Here is a 17,185-nt window from a genome sequence, read left to right on the forward strand (position 1 = left end):
AGACAGGACGCCTGACTGTCAAATGACTTCCTCAGATCAGAACACACACACACACACACACACACACACACACACACACACACACACACACCAGACTTGTTTTCATTGAGTCCTGTGGAATTACGGAAAAGGACAAGAGAATTAGATGCAACTGGATTGTTTGCCAATAATAATAAAAAAAAAAAAAAAGCTAAGAATGATGCTGTACAATACACAACTCTGGGAGAGTATAGACCGTTTGTATCAACACTACCAGGCTTCAGAGGATGAGGACGAGACAGGATGAGACCAAATCAACGACGATTTAGGGGCCGACGTTATTATAATAATACTAATGATCAAACACTGGCAAGGGGGAAGAAACCTCAATGATGCATGCCATTATCTAGACCAACCGGCGTGCCACAAGTGTTGAATCAAGGCCAAACTCAACAAGTACCAAAGACAAACATTACGCCAGAACAGAGACCAGGGGTCTATTTCACCAAGCAGGTTGAAAAAACCCTGAGATTAATCCTGAACTCTGTGGATCTTCTCTGAAGGGAAAAAGCTGAGTTTTCGGTTCCACAACAGCTGATTTGAGTTGGATTACTCAACTTCAAGTAGTTCCACCTGGACTTCCTCACGTGCACGACAACTATAAAAAGCCAGCATCAATGGAGCGCTGATTCGACGAGTCGCCATGGCAACAGAGAAGCGGAGCGCGACGTATGGAAGCTGGAACACAGTTTTAGAAAAAAATGCAACACGCTGCAGCAGCGAAGGAGAGGGAGATGGCGTGGCAGAAAGTTGCTGTCCGTGACAATGAGTAAGTTTAAATGTCTTCCTTTATATCAGAATATTATTGAATATTAAATATTATTACAGGGAAACTGTTTGAATGGTCACCAGTTAAGGTATTTCATGTAGCTGTAATCCCGCGGGGAAGAAGCCACATGGCAGCAGCTAAAGATGAAATATAAACACATTGTTCAACAGACCTCGGCATAATCTCACTGAGGTTCATCTTTTTAAGCATGTTTAACATTGTAAAGTAGCATAAATACTAAGTGGCTGATGGACTGTGCAGCTGTTTTATGTCACACATCTATATCATGTTATGTTAAATAATTAATCCTATTTAATCTCATATTATTATCTATTATTTGAGTATATTTTAAAAATGTTATTGATACAAATATATGTTTTGTCTTTCCTGTCCTTTTCTTCTTTTGGCCCAGATTGTGAAGGTTCTCTCTGCTGCTGGAGTCCCTTCATGCTACAACCAGCCTGAAACTGTCAGCAGGAAATGCTCAGAATATTTCTGCTAAATGTTAGTTTGGAAAAATCTACGCAAATATACTGAAAGATATTATTTATCCAGGATGAGGATGAAACCGTGTCTGCTGCCTTCACAGAGGATCCGAAAGTCATATGGAGGTACGTTACTGATTGTTCTCTTCCATTAAAACTCTGAATCCTCCTGTGGAACATAGAGCTTGATGTTTAGCGACACTGAAATATTCAACATTGTCGTCCTTTTTAACAAGCCTGCCGCCATCTCCAGATGCATTTATCAAATATCCAGACGCATTTTGCAAATTCCACAGACACACTATGTATCATTAGAAAGCTTAAATTCTCATGAATCCGTCGGTATAAACCACTTTCAGATGTGATTACCACAGCGGGTAATATAAACACATTTGTCCAACAAACAGAAAATACCATAAACAGCGCAACTCACCTTTGAAGGCTCAAAACTCATCACAGATGATCCATAATCCAGATAATCCAGCAAAAACTGCCACAGTCCAAACGTATGCATCCAGACAAAGCTAGAAAGTATAGCCTTTTGTCCGAAACATGTCTTGAAATAAGCAAATAATCCAGAATTTGACGCGCCACCGCATGCACGTCCCATAATAATCCATAATAATTTTATCAGATCGATGCCTGTCTGTCTGCCTTGGACTGCTCTGGTTCGTCTACCCTGTACGGCAGCCGCACACGGACTAAAAGCTCGCTGCGCGTCTTCTGAAGCTCTCTGGCGCCCCCCAGGGGAGGCGCGCCTCACACTTTGAAAACCGCTGGTTTAAGTGATAAAAAGCAGATATTGTACGAGCACTTTTATTTTTCAGAGCTTTAAACACCATTATATTTTGTGAAAGTTGCAAGGTTTCAGACATTCTGTTCCACAGCTTCTCTTCATTTTCAGTTGAAATTAAAGCAGGCTATGTAACATTGTCCACACGTCCCTCTATTTTGTTCTTCGTGTAGGTAGGCGTGGGAAAAAATATTTAAAAATATGAGGACCAAGTAACAACCCAAGGTTCTCCCCTGAGAACCAGACAAAAAATATCATGTGCACCTCTGTATATAGACCAACATTAAACAGAGAAAGTTGCAATACCTGTGGAATATGGGTGTGAATGCTGTGACTGCAATTTCAAAAGAATCTTGAAAGAAATTATGATTTTTTTTTAATTAAACAAATCATCCAGCATTCAGACAGACAGACAGAGAATATTGACATGGGTGAGCTCAGGTAGATAAGGCATGGCAGGTGACGTTGGAGGCTCTTGGTAAAGAGGTGGAAAGAGTGAAAAGAGAGCAAATCTGGAAACCACGTTAGCTCTGGTGGTGAGGATCTCTCCCAGTCTGCTGTCTGGCTCTGACCAGCAGAAGCTGCGTGCAGGCAGACTGGAGAGAACCCCGCCCCCAGTGGCTGGGAGTGGTAATGCAAACAAATGGTGATTCAGGAATTGTATTGTTTTTCTTAGTTATTTTCTGTTTTTATTAAATTTTTTTTAGGGTTTTTACATTTTTAATGAACCTATTTAAAAAAAAAAACAATTTGTGTTTTTAATCACTATTTATCCTTATTGTGAAATAAGGGTTTTTAATCGATGTTTATCTTTTTAAGCCATGTTTTCAGCACTGGGTTACATACACATTCTGGCAATAAATGTTTAGCAACACTAATGTTTGCTTTTTCCTTTCTCTTACAGATCAAAATAGAAAACAAACTTCACTTCAAGAGAAAGCAAAAAAAAAAGTAACGAAAAGCAAAATGGAATCACGGTGGACAAAGAGACGTAGAGTTTTGTCTATGGTAAAGGCTTGTGAGTCAGAGATACTCAATGACTTTGAAAAAGCCAACACTGAGGTGAAAATTTCACCAGTAGCAAAGGGCCAGGCAGCTATAGGAGCTGTGAGATCAACAGTGGGTGAGAGCCATGCATCATTGGATGCTGCGCCTGAGTGCACATCAAATTCCAAGCATCATCTTGATCCAGATGATCATCACTATCAAGAAGATGATCATCTTGATCATGAGGATGATCGTCTGGATTGTGATGATGATCATCTTGTCTTGTGCCTAGGATCAAAGATGGTTCATGTCTCCATACCTCCATGATTAAACCCTCCGTTAAAATTCTAGGTGTCACTGTAGACCAGGCTCTGACTCTGGATCAAAATGTGAAACTTCTGATCCGTTCTTGCTTTTTCCAGTTGAGGAACAGCCAGACTGAGGCCCATTGTGTCTCAAGATGAGATGGAGATGCTAATCCATGCGTTTGTATCCTCACGCCTGGATTACTGCAACTCGCTGTTTACCTGTGTCAGAAAAACATCTCTGGATCGCCTGCAAGTGGTCCAGAACGCCGCTGCCAGACTGCTGACCAGGACCCCCAGGAGGTCCCACATAACTCCAGTCTTATCTGCTCTTCACTGGCTCCCCATTAAGTCTCGAATACAATATAAAATCCTTGTGGTGACGTCCAGAGCTCTGCGTGGCCAGGCACCGCTCTACATCACAGATCTGTTACAGCCTTATGTTCCCAGCAGGTCCCTGAGGTCCTCCGACCAGGGCCTGCTGGGAGTCCCTCGCTCCAGACTGAAAACTAAAGGTGACCGGGCGTCTGGTGGCTCCCACTCTCTGGAACTCCCTCCCAGTTAATCTAAGATCAGCGGACTCTGTCGACTCCTTTAAAAAGCAGCTCAAGACGCATCTCTACAGTCTGGCTTTTCTGTGATTTTGTTGTTTCTTTTCCCGTTTTGTGTTGTTTTTTGTTCTGTTTTTCATCCTTTGTTGTTTATGTGTAAAGCACTTTGTGACTCAATGATCTTGAAGGGTGCTATACAAATAAAGTTTATTATTATTATTATCTTGACCCTGATGATGATCATGACACTGATCATTTTACTCATCACCATCATCATCATCATCGACATGATGAAGATGTGGATCATGTGGATGATGATCCCCCAACAATACAAGTCTTAATCACAAGCTTGAGATTCTGGGCCTCAACATTTTCAGTATCATTAGTGGCACTGACTGCTCTCTTGAGCATTTTGCGTGCATTTCATCCCGAGTTGCCAAAAGATGCTCGACCAATTTTAAGGACACAAGGTGAAATACAAACAATAAAAATAGAGGGGGGAGAATATTACCATGTTGGCCTAGCCACAGGATTGATGTCAAGACTAAAGTCTCTGAAGCTGCCTGGTAATTTGTCTAAAATTAAGCTCCAGTTTAACATTGATGGTCTGCCACTATTCAAAAGCAGCAAAGTTCAGTTCTGGCCTATCCGAGCAACAACTAACCTACATTTGAGTAGATCCCCATTCCTTGTCGGCCTCTTCTGTGGCTTTAGCAAGCCAAAAAGTGTCTTTGAATTCCTGGGCCCATTTGTTAAGGATCTTGCTGACATTCTAAAAAAAGGAGTTGTTCACAATGGGAAGCAGATACTGGTTGAAGTGTGCTCATTTGTGTGCGACGCCCCAGCTCGGGCTTTCATAAAAAATACTGAAAGCCACAATGGTTACTCTGGATGTGACAAGTGTTTTCAAGTTGGTGAATGGCACAACAAAATGACCTATCCAGACACAAATGTCAAATTGAGAACGGACACAGACTTTAATTCTATGACTGATGAAGACCACCACTTGTGTCAAACACTGCCCCCACTTGCTGGTCTGGTGAAGATGGTGACAGTGTTCCCATTAGACTACATGCATCTATGCTGTCTGGGGGTAACTAGGAAGTTGCTGTATATTTGGATTAAAGGCAGGTCACTCGCCACTAGGCTGCCCAGTAAAACAATTGAAGATATTTCCCTAAAGTTGATGAGACTAAAATCTTATACGCCTGCTGAATTTTCTCGCAAACCCAGGCAACTGTCGGAAATAGATCGGTGGAAGGCAACAGAGCTGCGGTGCTTCATGCTTTATGCTGGCCCAGTAGTACTGAGAGACATAATTCCCCTTGCAATGTACAACCATTTTATGTTGTTTTCAGTGGCCATGCATCTACTGTTGTCTCCACAGTCATCTAAACAGATAATTGATTTTGCTCAAGAACTGTTAATTTCATTTGTGAGGCACTTTGGGCAGTTGTATGGCAGAAATGAAATAACATATAATGTACATCAGCTGACACACTTGGCAGCAGAATACCATCTCTTTGGTCCATTAGACAACATATCAGCCTTTCCATACGAGAATTACTTGGGTCAGCTGAAGCGCCTGTTGCGCAAGCCTCACTTGCCTCTACAACAAGTGATTAAAAGGCTTTCAGAAAAACCTGTGCAGACCACAATCTCTGTCAGTTGGCTCCATGTTGGCTCCATCGATCTCGAGAGATCATGGGGGGGGTTTGTGCCGTGGATTTACAGTCAGGGAGCTGCAGCGCCGGGCGTGGCTGTAGAGGCCAATACGGGATCCGCAGATCCTGCCGCAGCCACTGCAGATGAACTCTTCGCGGTGTGGTTGAGATGTCAATGGTTTCCGCTGTCTGCGGTGTCTCTTCTCTCGGTGCAGACCACAATCTCTGTCAAGACAGGACACAAATTCATGCATCCTCACCATGACGGCCCACTGACATCTTGCACTAGACATGGAGAGCAATACCGCAAGCTCCAAACAGAGAAGTTCACTTTGTCATCCAAGTCTGGGGATAACTGTTTTCTGATTCTTGACGACATTGTACTTATTGAAAACATTGTCAGGATCCCAGAGGCTCAAGAGACCTTTGTCATCTTTCGAAAGTTGACCAAGAAAGAGTCCTTCGCCCAGTATCCGTTTCCCTCTGAGAGGATTGGGGTGTTTACAGTTTGGGGGCTGAACATGGCAGTCAGTGTGGCAAAGCTTCAGCATATTGTCAAAAAGTACATACTTTACCCTGACAAAACACAATTTATTGCTGTCCCAATTGTCCATACTAATTAATAAAGACATGAAGTTTCCAAAAACTTCATTTGATCTGTCTGATAATTCATGAAATCGGTTCCCTTTTTTTTGCTTGTGTGTTCAATAGTCTGCCTCAAGATGAGTGAGAGGACAAACAAACAATGGTACATGGTTAAACTTAGTAGTGGTGCTGTAGAAATTATTCCAAGCACTTGGATTGACGGGGATGAAGTGTTCTGGCTCCCACTCAACCCCAAGGACACCAATAAGCTCCATTCAGTCATCAGAAACAGGGAGCAGCCAAGGCCTGGATGGCAGATTCATAAGCCTGTGAAGGTCCTCAGCAGCCATGGTGGGTTTGACTCAGACGTCTGCACACAGGTCCATGTTTGAATGATATGAAAAGTATTGATTACATTAAATTACATTATAAACATTGTCGTCAATAATATTAAAATACTGCAGGGCCTACACAGTATATGAATGTAATTTTTTGTTCTTGACATTAACTCTACCTGGATGTTGTCCTGTAATGATATGGAATAAAGCTTTGTTTTCAAAGTTCTCAGGAACACAGTGTGAAGGCCGCTCTGTTTGTCTGAAGTCACTTGGAAACAGCGTCTGCTGGTCTCCTGAGATCTCGCTATATGAGATGGCGTGGCCAGAAGTCCTGCAGAGTCGGGCTGGATTCTCCCCGGAGCAGCAGCCTTGCTCTCAATCAGCTGATCTGTGTGTGCTTCCTCTGCAGTCCTCAATAAATCCTCCCTGTGCAGCGTCAACACCTGGACTCCTCATCTTTGGCTCTGATTCACCAAAAATTCCACAACAGTTTGGGGCTCGTCCGGGATCTAAATACAACATAAACCAGGTGAGTGCAAATGTTTCCTCTGTTAAATATTTAACTCAGGAAGTAATGCCTTACCTGTGGGGATGATTGACTAGATAAAAGAACTATTTCATAGTTGATTGAATTGTAAAAGCTAATTTCTAAACATAAAGAGCCAAAGATGTCCCTAAATTTTTGATTGATTCTTATCAATCAATTGCTAATGATTAGTGACAATTGGGTTGTAATAATAATTTCATTCTAACTTGGAACTGTGGCTGAGAGAGCTGAGGAAGAGTTTCTGGACTGGAGTCTGGACGGCCCTGGGGGCCTCTGGCGTGGAAGGGCTGAGCCCCTGAAGCAACTTTGTTTTCACTCGGATTGGATCTGAGATTGACCACCGCAGAGCTTGGGGGGTATTATGGGATGGCCTCTTCACCAGGGCAGTGTAGTCGACGCACCACACACAACCAAGAACCATCCCAAACCCCAATCTGGACAACACCAAAACAGAGCCGACAACCAACACAAGAACTGACAGAACCATACATACACACATATATATATATATATATATATATATATATATATATATATATATATATATATATATATATATATATATGTATTTATTTATTTATATATACACACATACATTTTTCTTTCCCCCTGACGAACCATATTAGTGAACAGACCAGGCCACAAAAATAAAAGGAGGTGTAGGGAAGGAAGGAAATGCAAGGGCACCACGAACCTATTTTTTTTTCTTTGAGAATATAGCTAGTAGTAACTAGTAGTAACTAGTAGTAACTAGTAGTAAACTCGGGGCGTGCATCAAGAGAGGTCTGCTACAGATCACCATTAGTCTAACCACCACAAGAAGACAAGGTAACCCAGTATGTGAAGAGTGATTAAAGATCAGCGTGATCATGCAAATATGATGGTGACAGTGATCATGCATATATGACCTCTGACCCCTGAGAAGGCCAGAAGCAGGCCAGAGAGGCCCTCAGAGCCCAGACAGCCGGCGGTCATCACAGAGCCCGGATCCAAGCCGCCCCCCCAGGCAGACGCCCCCGCTCCGGTCCAGAAACGGGGCAGAGGAAAGCCCCGGCCGGGGACCCCGGCAGCCCCGGGGCCCGGGCCCCGCGGAGCCACGACCGGCAGGAGCCGGTCCACCCCGGGCGCCGGACGCCCGGGGCGGGCAGGGCCGAGAGCCCAAGGTCCAAGAGCCCAGGAGCCAATCCTGAGAAGAGCTAACCTAAGCACAGCAGATCCCATCAGAGCAGAGCAGAGCCGACTCAGACTGCCTCTCTGCTGGGGAGAGGAGCTGCAATGTTCCCATCCGAGCTAATTGTGGCTAAGTTAGCGAAAACTGTCAGCTGACCCACCTGAAGACGGTAGACGAGCTGACTTTATGATAACACTGGCGATGGATGAAGAAATACAGCCGAAATGAGTGATTTTGCAGAGACTATGTCCCGTGCTAAAGCTCCCCTGCCGTGGCCCCCGCTAAATCGGTTGGATCTAAATAACTTCTGGACTCCGAGCTGCATCATGTTTGTCTAAGTGAGTATATGAGCATGACACACCTATAAATAAGGTACAGGTGTCAAAAAAAAACGGAGTTGCTCTTTAAAAAGCTCCAGATTCTCACTATCTTCGATATTAAGAGTTATCAAACATGCATTTTTATGTACAAGATATTTTCATCAGAAGAAAAGGTCCCTGAGCATTTTAGGACATACTTTGCAGCAAATTCTCATTTTCATTCTTACTCAACACGACAGGCCTCAGCTCTGCATCCGCCCAAATGTCTTAAAGCTGCTGTAGGCAGGATTTTGCTAGTCAATGCTAATTTTTCTGTGTTTTCTTTGGATTAAATGTTAGAGTATCCATTGATAATCCTTTAGGAGTGTAGCATAATTGCACTACCGCGAGGGCGCAGCGTTTCCATCTGTCTCTGTTCTGAGCTGAAAAGGAATCTCCACAGCTCCAGGTATCTTTGACCAATCAGAAGAGCCCATGAGGCTCTAACCGTGATTGGTCGAGGGGCGTTCATCGCACGTTCTTGTGGGAGGGGCTCAACTTCCGTAAGGGCGTGATGTCAGAGAAAACAGGACAGGATTGGCTGTGCTGGGTTTCAAATCACCATCTTAGATGGGTCAAACCGCCATCTTGCTTAGGTAAACCTAAGCAAGATGGCGGAGATGCCAAATCCTGCCTACAGCATCTTTAAATCCAGAAGTCAATTTTTGTTTAGGTATAGAGGTGTCAAAGTTTGGAACAGTTGGTACCGCATTGTCAAAAATTGTAGGTCTCTATCCATCTTCAAAAGTCAGTCAAGAGAGCATCTAATCCAAAAGTGTAGCCAAGAGAGCTCTGTACTTCAGCTTTTCCCTTGACTGCTAATTTGTATTTTTTAGTTTATTTTCAGTGTTGCCTATATTTGATCAGCAAAATGTTCATTTTCATGAGCATGTCCCTATAAGGTCAACAGCAATTTTCTTTTCTTTTGTCTTTTTTCTTCTTTCTTTCTTTTATGTTTTGCATGAAAGTTTAAGATGCTTTTTGTCGTGTTTTGTATTTTATTTTATTTTTTCATTCTAACGATATCTGTATAATTTTATTAGGTGGGGGCTCTTCAAAAGCCTTTTGGCTTGCTCGCTCCTCCCTGCACTGTTTCTTTTAATTTGCACTTGTCTATGTGGTATATTTTATTGTATGTGCTAGATAAACTAAACTAAACTAAACTAAACTAAACTAAACTAAACTAAACCAGGAGGGAGGAGACCAGACTCAGTAGGCCAATAGGAAGGTGAGATACTGGAGGTGTGGAGACAGGCATCATTGACAGGGACGGATGGTGGGACAGGGAAGACACAGGGACTTTAAGGAGGAGCAGGAGGAGACGGAGGAACCTGATGATGAAGAACCTCAAGGGGAAAACATGAACCACATGAGGCAATTTGAGTTTGGGAGCTTTTATTGAGGCTGGAACTCAGAAAACGTGGAACATGTTTAGTTGGCAGCAATAGTCTGATCCATCCAAGAACGCAGTTCGGTGACACGAGCGTACACGCCGGGCATCGTGGGAGTGCAGGTTCCACTGCCCCAAGACACAATACCCACCAGGGTCCAGGCTCCAGCCTTCTGGCAGACCAGAGGGCCACCGGAGTCACCCTGAAAAACCAACGGGAGACAAGACGTGAGTGCCACCAGTCAAGGTCTAGTGGAAGACCAAGAGAGGACAAACAAATTAGACAAACGCAAGACAAGAGGTCCATCAAAGGACGCATGAGAAACCACCCATGGAAAAACAAGGGACCAATGGAAGAGCAACAACACTTCTGTGCAGGACCAACAACGGCTCCACAAAAGTCCAACAATGGACCAAGAAAGGGTGAAGGTCTGGCAGGTGTGGGGAACACACACCATGCAGGAAGAAGCTCCAGAAGCACCAGCACAGATCATCAGGTTGGAGATCTTGCTGCCCCAGTAACGACGGCACTGCTCATTGGTCAGCAGAGGGAGGGAGGCCTGCTGCAGAAGGGCCGGCGTGTCGGGGGCTGTGACACACACAGTACAGCCAGAGAGACAGCGTTTGTTAAACAGGACATGTCACTCACACACTCACACACTCACACACTCACTCACACACTCTCACACTCACACACTCACACACACACGTAATGTGTGGCTGGCCCAGTGCTGGTTGGAGGTGTGCAGTGTGTGAAGGATGAAGTGTTGTGTGGCTGGACGGAGCTGAAAGTGTCTCACCGTTGTGTCTGGTCAGACCCCAGCCAGAGGTCACACACTTCATGCCTCCAGGGAAGTCGTCTCCGGTCTCGGCCACACACACAGGGGACACGCGCATGTTGATGGTGGCGGGAGTCGCCAGCTTGATGAGCAGGATGTCGTTGTTGATGGTGTAGCCGTTGTAGCGGGGGTGTTTGAACACCTGGCGCACACAGACTTTGTGAGGACGGATGTAGGGACGGAGGAAGCCATGATGTCTCGATGTCAAATGTCCCTCACCTTGCCAACTTTCATCACCTGGATGTCCTCAGCATTGGAAGAGCGGTCGTGCTCTCCAAGGATCACTCGGTGAGACGTCCTGTCCACAGGTCAGCGGAAACACACTTCAGTCTGAGACGCTAAACGCTGTCTCCTGATTGGTGACTTTCAGTCTTGTCCAGCCTCCCTGTGCACTGAGCAGGTCCAGAGGATGGCTATGTTTGATCGACCTCGGCTTCCCTCCCCCTCCCCCACTCTGCTATTGCCCCCCAGATGGGCGCCTGTCAAAATGGCTGCGGGGCAAAAGAATTTCCCCTCTGGGGATTAATAAGGTACATCCGACTCTGAACTCTGAACCATGACTCTACAAGACCTCCAGCAGATGAGTTCCAGCTGAGCAGCCTCCTGGATGAGGCTGTTTAGTGCCACGGTGCAGGACAAAGCCTGATCCAAACAGCTGGGTTCTTGTTGTCTCTGAACTCAGTCAGAGGACGAGGCCTCTGACTTCATTTGACTTTACTGTCTTGACTGACCCTGTTTCTCAGCGCCTTCATTTCTATGTGTTGCTGCAGCACAGCAGGGGGCTGAAGTGGAGGTCACGGTGTAGTGTGTGTCTGATTTACCTGACGTTGCAGTGAGCAGCCGTCACAACCCAGTTCTCGTTGATGAGGGAGCCGCCGCAGAAGTGGAAGCCAGTGTAATCCTGAAAGGGCAGCCACAGTCAGGGTTCTGCACACCAGTGCTTGTGTATGAATGTGTGTGTGTTTGTGCTCACCTGCAGAGACACCTGCCAAGGCCAGGAGTGAGGCACAGCCTCCTCGCCGTTGACGATACGAGAGTACCCAGTGACGACAGGAGGAATGGCGGGAGTGCCGCAACCTGGACATGTTGGAATGTGGAGAGTCCCGACTCAATGTTCTGCCACGATTCAATCAGAAAACTTTAAAGAGACCTAAGAAGTCAGCGTGGTGGATGTGGCGCTGTCTCACCGTAGGCGGCGCCAACAAAGGCAAGGCAGGACAAGATCCAGAGGAAGGCCATGGCTCGATCATGGTAGAAGCGTGTGAGCTGGGAGCTTTTATAGCCACCAGCTTTGATATGATTGGACAGACATGGAAGGATGTCTTATCAGAGAACGGTGGGAAAATGGACAGCAGGAGTCAAACCGTGGACCAACTCAAACACATTTCCACAGTAGGCCAACACAGCAGTTCTTCTCTTTTGCCAGTGATCACAGTTTATCAGTGAACAACTTCTAAATCAAAGATGTCAGAGTGACGCTGCCCTAACGTGCTCACAGTTTGGAGACAATCTTTGATTCTCTTGAGGCATTCTAAAGTGCAGGAGTAGAACCAAACCCTCAGGTAGAACCACGGCCGTATGAAGGGTGAAGACAGAGAAAGACCCACACACACACACACACACACACACATATATATATATATATATATATATATATATATATATATATATATACATACATATATATATATATATATATATATATATATATATATATATATATATATATATATATATATATATATATATATATACATATGAGGGCTGTCAAATGATTAAAATTTTCAATCAGATTAATCACAGCTTACAAATTAATCATGATTAATCACAAATAATTGCAATGTCTAACTATGTCTGAAATATCCCCTTTTTTCCTGTATTGCATCAACAAAAAAAACGACAGGACATGATTATACATATTTAACACGTGATGTGTTTTATATTTAAGGCTCCAAATAAAAATAAATTTTCAAAAAACTAAAACATGCACACCATAATGTGTGTGTGAGCAGCGCTCCCTCTGCAGTCCCTCTAAAGTTGGCTTTTGGCAGGAGTTACATTTTTAGGTCTGTAACAAATGTAGCACCACAAGAAAAGTAAAATGAAGAGATACTACACTTTTTTCTTGCACAATTAAACAGGTGATTCTAGCCAGTGTTCCTTTTTGTGGGGAAAACAGAAAACTGCTTCAACATTTTTTTAATCAAACAAGTAGAATCCATGGTGCCAGCTGGCTTCTCTCCCTCCATACTGCTTTCTTCTCCTGTTTTGATAAATGAATTGACTCCAGGCCTCCTCTGCCTCCTGTCTGCTGCCCGTCCAGCTTCACATGTCCACGTGGGTGCGCGTTGGTCCGCGTGACGTAAAAATCGTCATGAATTCCTGTCCGCTAGTTTCCACGCAGACCGATCCGCGGACGTCCGCGCAGCAGACCAAACATGACGGTAAAAGTGAAAGTAGACGGAGCTCCAGCCTGATGGCTCCACTTAAAGACATGGAAAGAGTGAAAAACTGGTGGAAAGAGAGAGAGACTGTCTGGAGGGAGGAGGAGGTCTGCAGACAGAAGTGAAAGTAAACTAATCGCTCCAGCGCCGCCTCCGCGATTCAGAAACAGAAAAAAAAGGCTAAATAAACTTTAATACTTAATGATAACGTACTGACAGTGTATGTGCTTAATTTTCTCTAAATAATCCGTAATAAAGGAACAGATAAACAGTCTGTAGTGCCGAAAAAGCTTCTCGATCAGCCGAGGCTGAGGTGAGGCTTCTTCTTGTTCTTCTTCGGTTGCAGGCAGCTTGCATTCCACGCGGGTGCACTACTGCCACCCGCTGGTAGAGGTGAGGCTTGTCATGATGCGCATGCGTTAAACTGCATTAAAAATTTTAATGAGATTGATTACATAAATTAATTAGTGGTTAGGGACACAGACTTTGGAACAGGAGATCGGGGGGTTTGAATCCCGGTCAGGGCGTATGGTAATCCAGTTGGACCCTTGGACAAGGCCCTTAACACATACATGTCCACACCTCAGCATGAGCAACACCATAAATGACAGAGTCATACCGGCTCGGACGTCGCCCAGGTCAACAAGGTCCGCGTCAGTTTTTGTGGAACCAGGGCATACTGATGACAAATTGGCTACTGGAACAAGACACTCGTGGAGTAGGTCGGAGAACAGAGCGTTAATGGAATGCTACTACAGCAGTAATCCCAGCAAATTGGGATACATGCAGAGAATGTGGGAACAATGGTTACTTCGAAACCCAACATCCAAGCTAACTAAGAAACATCTACTAAGTCAGTGCTCAAATATCCGCAAGAGGAACTTACTGTCGCAGTTGGAGATTGATGAGGTGCAACAGGAATGGGTACCAAGACCCAGCACCTCACCCATGGTACAAGATGCTACAACAAGGGGGAGCCAGGATGACAGGTCCTACGAGATTGGGTACCAAGACCCAATAACAGAGCTGAACACGAGAGCAGCTGACCTGAGAGAGAAGATCATGACGTCCTGGGGGAACTCAACACCCTCCTGGCTGCCAAGGCTAAGTAATGATGAAGTACCATCGGAATCTCTACTGGAAGATGTGAACACAGCACTGCTAACTATCCCTACCAGCACCACCACTGAGACCAATCAGCTGATATATGCAACAGAAACAGTCATCCTAGAGATGCTTGGCTACAAGATGAACAGCATGAGTAGCCAGAGTGACCAAGAACCTCCATGGAAAAGAAGGCCAGAGGCAAAAATCATGGCAACACGGAGGGAAGTCAGCTTCCTCACAGAACTCAGCAGAGGGGTGAATCTCAAGAAAGAACTTCCCAAGAAATACAGAAAGCTGTCAATAACTGAGGCACTGGAGACTGCTAAGCAAAGACTCACAGCCCTAGCTACCCGCCTAAAGAGATACACCAGAGAAGTGGAGACCAGGAGGATAAACAGGGTGTTCTCCAACAATCCAGCTAAGGTCTACTCTCAGTGGCAGAGTAGTAAGACCACAGCAGACCCACCGAGGGCTGAGACTGAGCAATACTGGAAGAGTATCTGGGAGAAAAATGTGTCACACAACACCAATGCCCAATGGCTGGCAGGCTTGCAGGCAGAGCACAGCAACCTCCCAGAACAAGACCCAGTAGTAATTACAACAGCAGGTGTACAGGCAAGAGTGGCCAAAATGAAGAGCTGGACAGCTCCAGGATTCATACCTACTGGCTTAAGAAGCTAACTGCACAAATGAACCAGCTGCTAATATCAGGCACCCACCCAGAGTGACTAACCCAAGGTCGGACAGTCCTCATCATGAAGGACACCCAGAAGGGAACAACACCATCAAACTACCGGCCTATAACCTGCCTCAGCACCACATGGAAACTCCTATCAGGCATCATAGCGGCCAAGATAAGTAGGCACATGGATCAGTACATGAGTAAAGCACAAAAAGGGATTGGCAATAACACCAGGGGGCCAAACACCAGCTATTGGTTGACAGGGCAATCGCCCAAGACTGCAAGGCCCGCAGCACCAACCTGTGCTCTGCCTGGATTGATTACAAGAAAGCCTCTGACTCAATGCCACACGTGGATACTGGAGTGCTGGAAACTGTACAACATCAACAGGACTCTAAGGAGCTTCATTCAGAACTCAATGGGGCTGTGGAAGACCAGTCTAGAGGCCAACTCAAAGCCAGTGGCACAGGTGAGCATCAAATGCGGCATATACCAAGGTGATGCCCTGTCCCCCCTGCTGTTCTGATAGGCCTGAACCCCCTCAGCCAGATCATTACCAAGAGCGGCTTTGGATACCAGTTCAAGAGCTCAACTGTCAGCCACCTCCTCTACATGGACGACATCAAACTGTATGCCAAGAATGAGCGAGACATCGACTCCCTGATCCACCTCACCAGGATATACAGCAATGACATCGGGATGTCATTCGGACTGGATCAGTGTGGACGAATGGTATCTAGAAGAGGGAAGGTGATCACAACTGAAGGAGTTCAATTGCCTGAAGGGAACATAACAGATGTGCAGGACAGCTACAAGTACCTGGGGATCCCACAGGTAAATGGTAACCATGAGGAGGCAGCTGGAAAGTCAGCCACAGCCAAATACCTACAGAGAGTAAGACAGGTCCTGAAGAGCCAGCTGAATGGCAAAAATAAGATCCAGGCCATAAACACCTACACCCTACCAGTAATCAGATACCCTGCTGGCATAATATCCTGGCCACTGGAAGAAATGCAAGCCACTGATATCAAGACAAGAAAGCTCCTTACAAAGCACGGAGGGTTCCACCCTAAGTCCAGCATACTGAGGCTGTACACCAAGAGAAAGGAGGGAGGCCGAGGACTAGTGAGTGTCAGAGCCACGATCCAGGAGGAAACCAAGAGCCTCCATGAGTACAGCAAGAAGATGGCCCCCGGTGATGATCTGCTAGGTGAATGCCTCAGACACCAAAAGCCCAGTAAGGAGGAGCCAGAGGAGCCATCATGGACAGACGAAGCCCTGCATGGCATGGACCACCGACACATTGAAGAAGTGGCTGACATTGGAAAAACATACCAGTGGCTGGAAAAGGCTGGACTGAAGGACAGCACAGAGGCACTAATCATGGCTGCACAAGAACAGGCCCTGAACACAAGACCAGCAGAGGCCAGGATCTACCACACCAAACCAGACCCCAGGTGCAGACTGTGCCAAGAAGCCCCAGAGACAGTACAGACCATCACAGCAGGGGGTCAGATGCTGGCAGGCAAGGCAGACATGGAACGGCACAACCAGTTAGCGGGCATCATGTACAGGAACATGTGTACCGAGTATGGACTGGAGGTCCCAGGGTCCAGATGGGAGACACCTCCAAAGGTGGTCCAGAACAATCGAGCCAAGATCCTGTGGGACTTCCAGATCCAGACTGACCAGCAGGTGATGGCCAATCAACCTGACATAGTGGTGGAGGATGAACAGCAGGAGACAGCTGTGGTGATAGATGGAGCAATCCCAAGAGATGGAACATCAGGAAGAAGGAGCAGAGGAGCTGGAGAAGCACCAAGGACTGAGAGAGAGAGAGAGAGAGAGAGAGAGAGAGAGAGAGAGTGGGGCGTGAAGACAACAGTGATACCAGTAGTGATCGGGACACTGGGAGCAGGAACCCCCAAGCTGGGAGGATGGCTCCAGCAGAGACCAGGAACAACATCTGAGAGCTCTGTTCAGAAGAGCACAATCCTAGGACCAGCTAAGATCCTGCAGACCCCTCAAGCTCCCAGGACTCTGGTAGACCCTGTAGACCCTCCAGCTCCCAGGACTCTGGTAGACCCTGCAGAACCCTCCAGCTCCCAGGCCTCTGGTAGACCCTGCAGA

At 45.8% G+C, this 17,185-nt stretch overlaps 1 protein-coding gene across 1 annotated transcript; it reads right to left on the minus strand.

Annotated features, from left to right (window-relative positions):
* Positions 1-10,024: 10,024 nt before the first annotated feature.
* Positions 10,025-12,067, minus strand: LOC115385639 (chymotrypsin A-like). The gene is made up of 7 exons (XM_030087707.1): positions 12,010-12,067; positions 11,796-11,899; positions 11,644-11,723; positions 11,042-11,120; positions 10,784-10,964; positions 10,439-10,572; positions 10,025-10,186 (listed from the first exon to the last, which is right to left on the minus strand). The coding sequence occupies exons 1-7, from the start codon at positions 12,059-12,061 to the stop codon at positions 10,025-10,027; spliced, it is 792 nt and encodes a 263-aa protein (XP_029943567.1). The 5' UTR covers positions 12,062-12,067.
* Between the last annotated feature and the right edge of the window lie 5,118 nt (positions 12,068-17,185).

The sequence above is a fragment of the Salarias fasciatus genome, unplaced genomic scaffold, assembly GCF_902148845.1.
Source record: "Salarias fasciatus unplaced genomic scaffold, fSalaFa1.1, whole genome shotgun sequence".
Classification (NCBI taxonomy): domain Eukaryota; kingdom Metazoa; phylum Chordata; class Actinopteri; order Blenniiformes; family Blenniidae; genus Salarias; species Salarias fasciatus.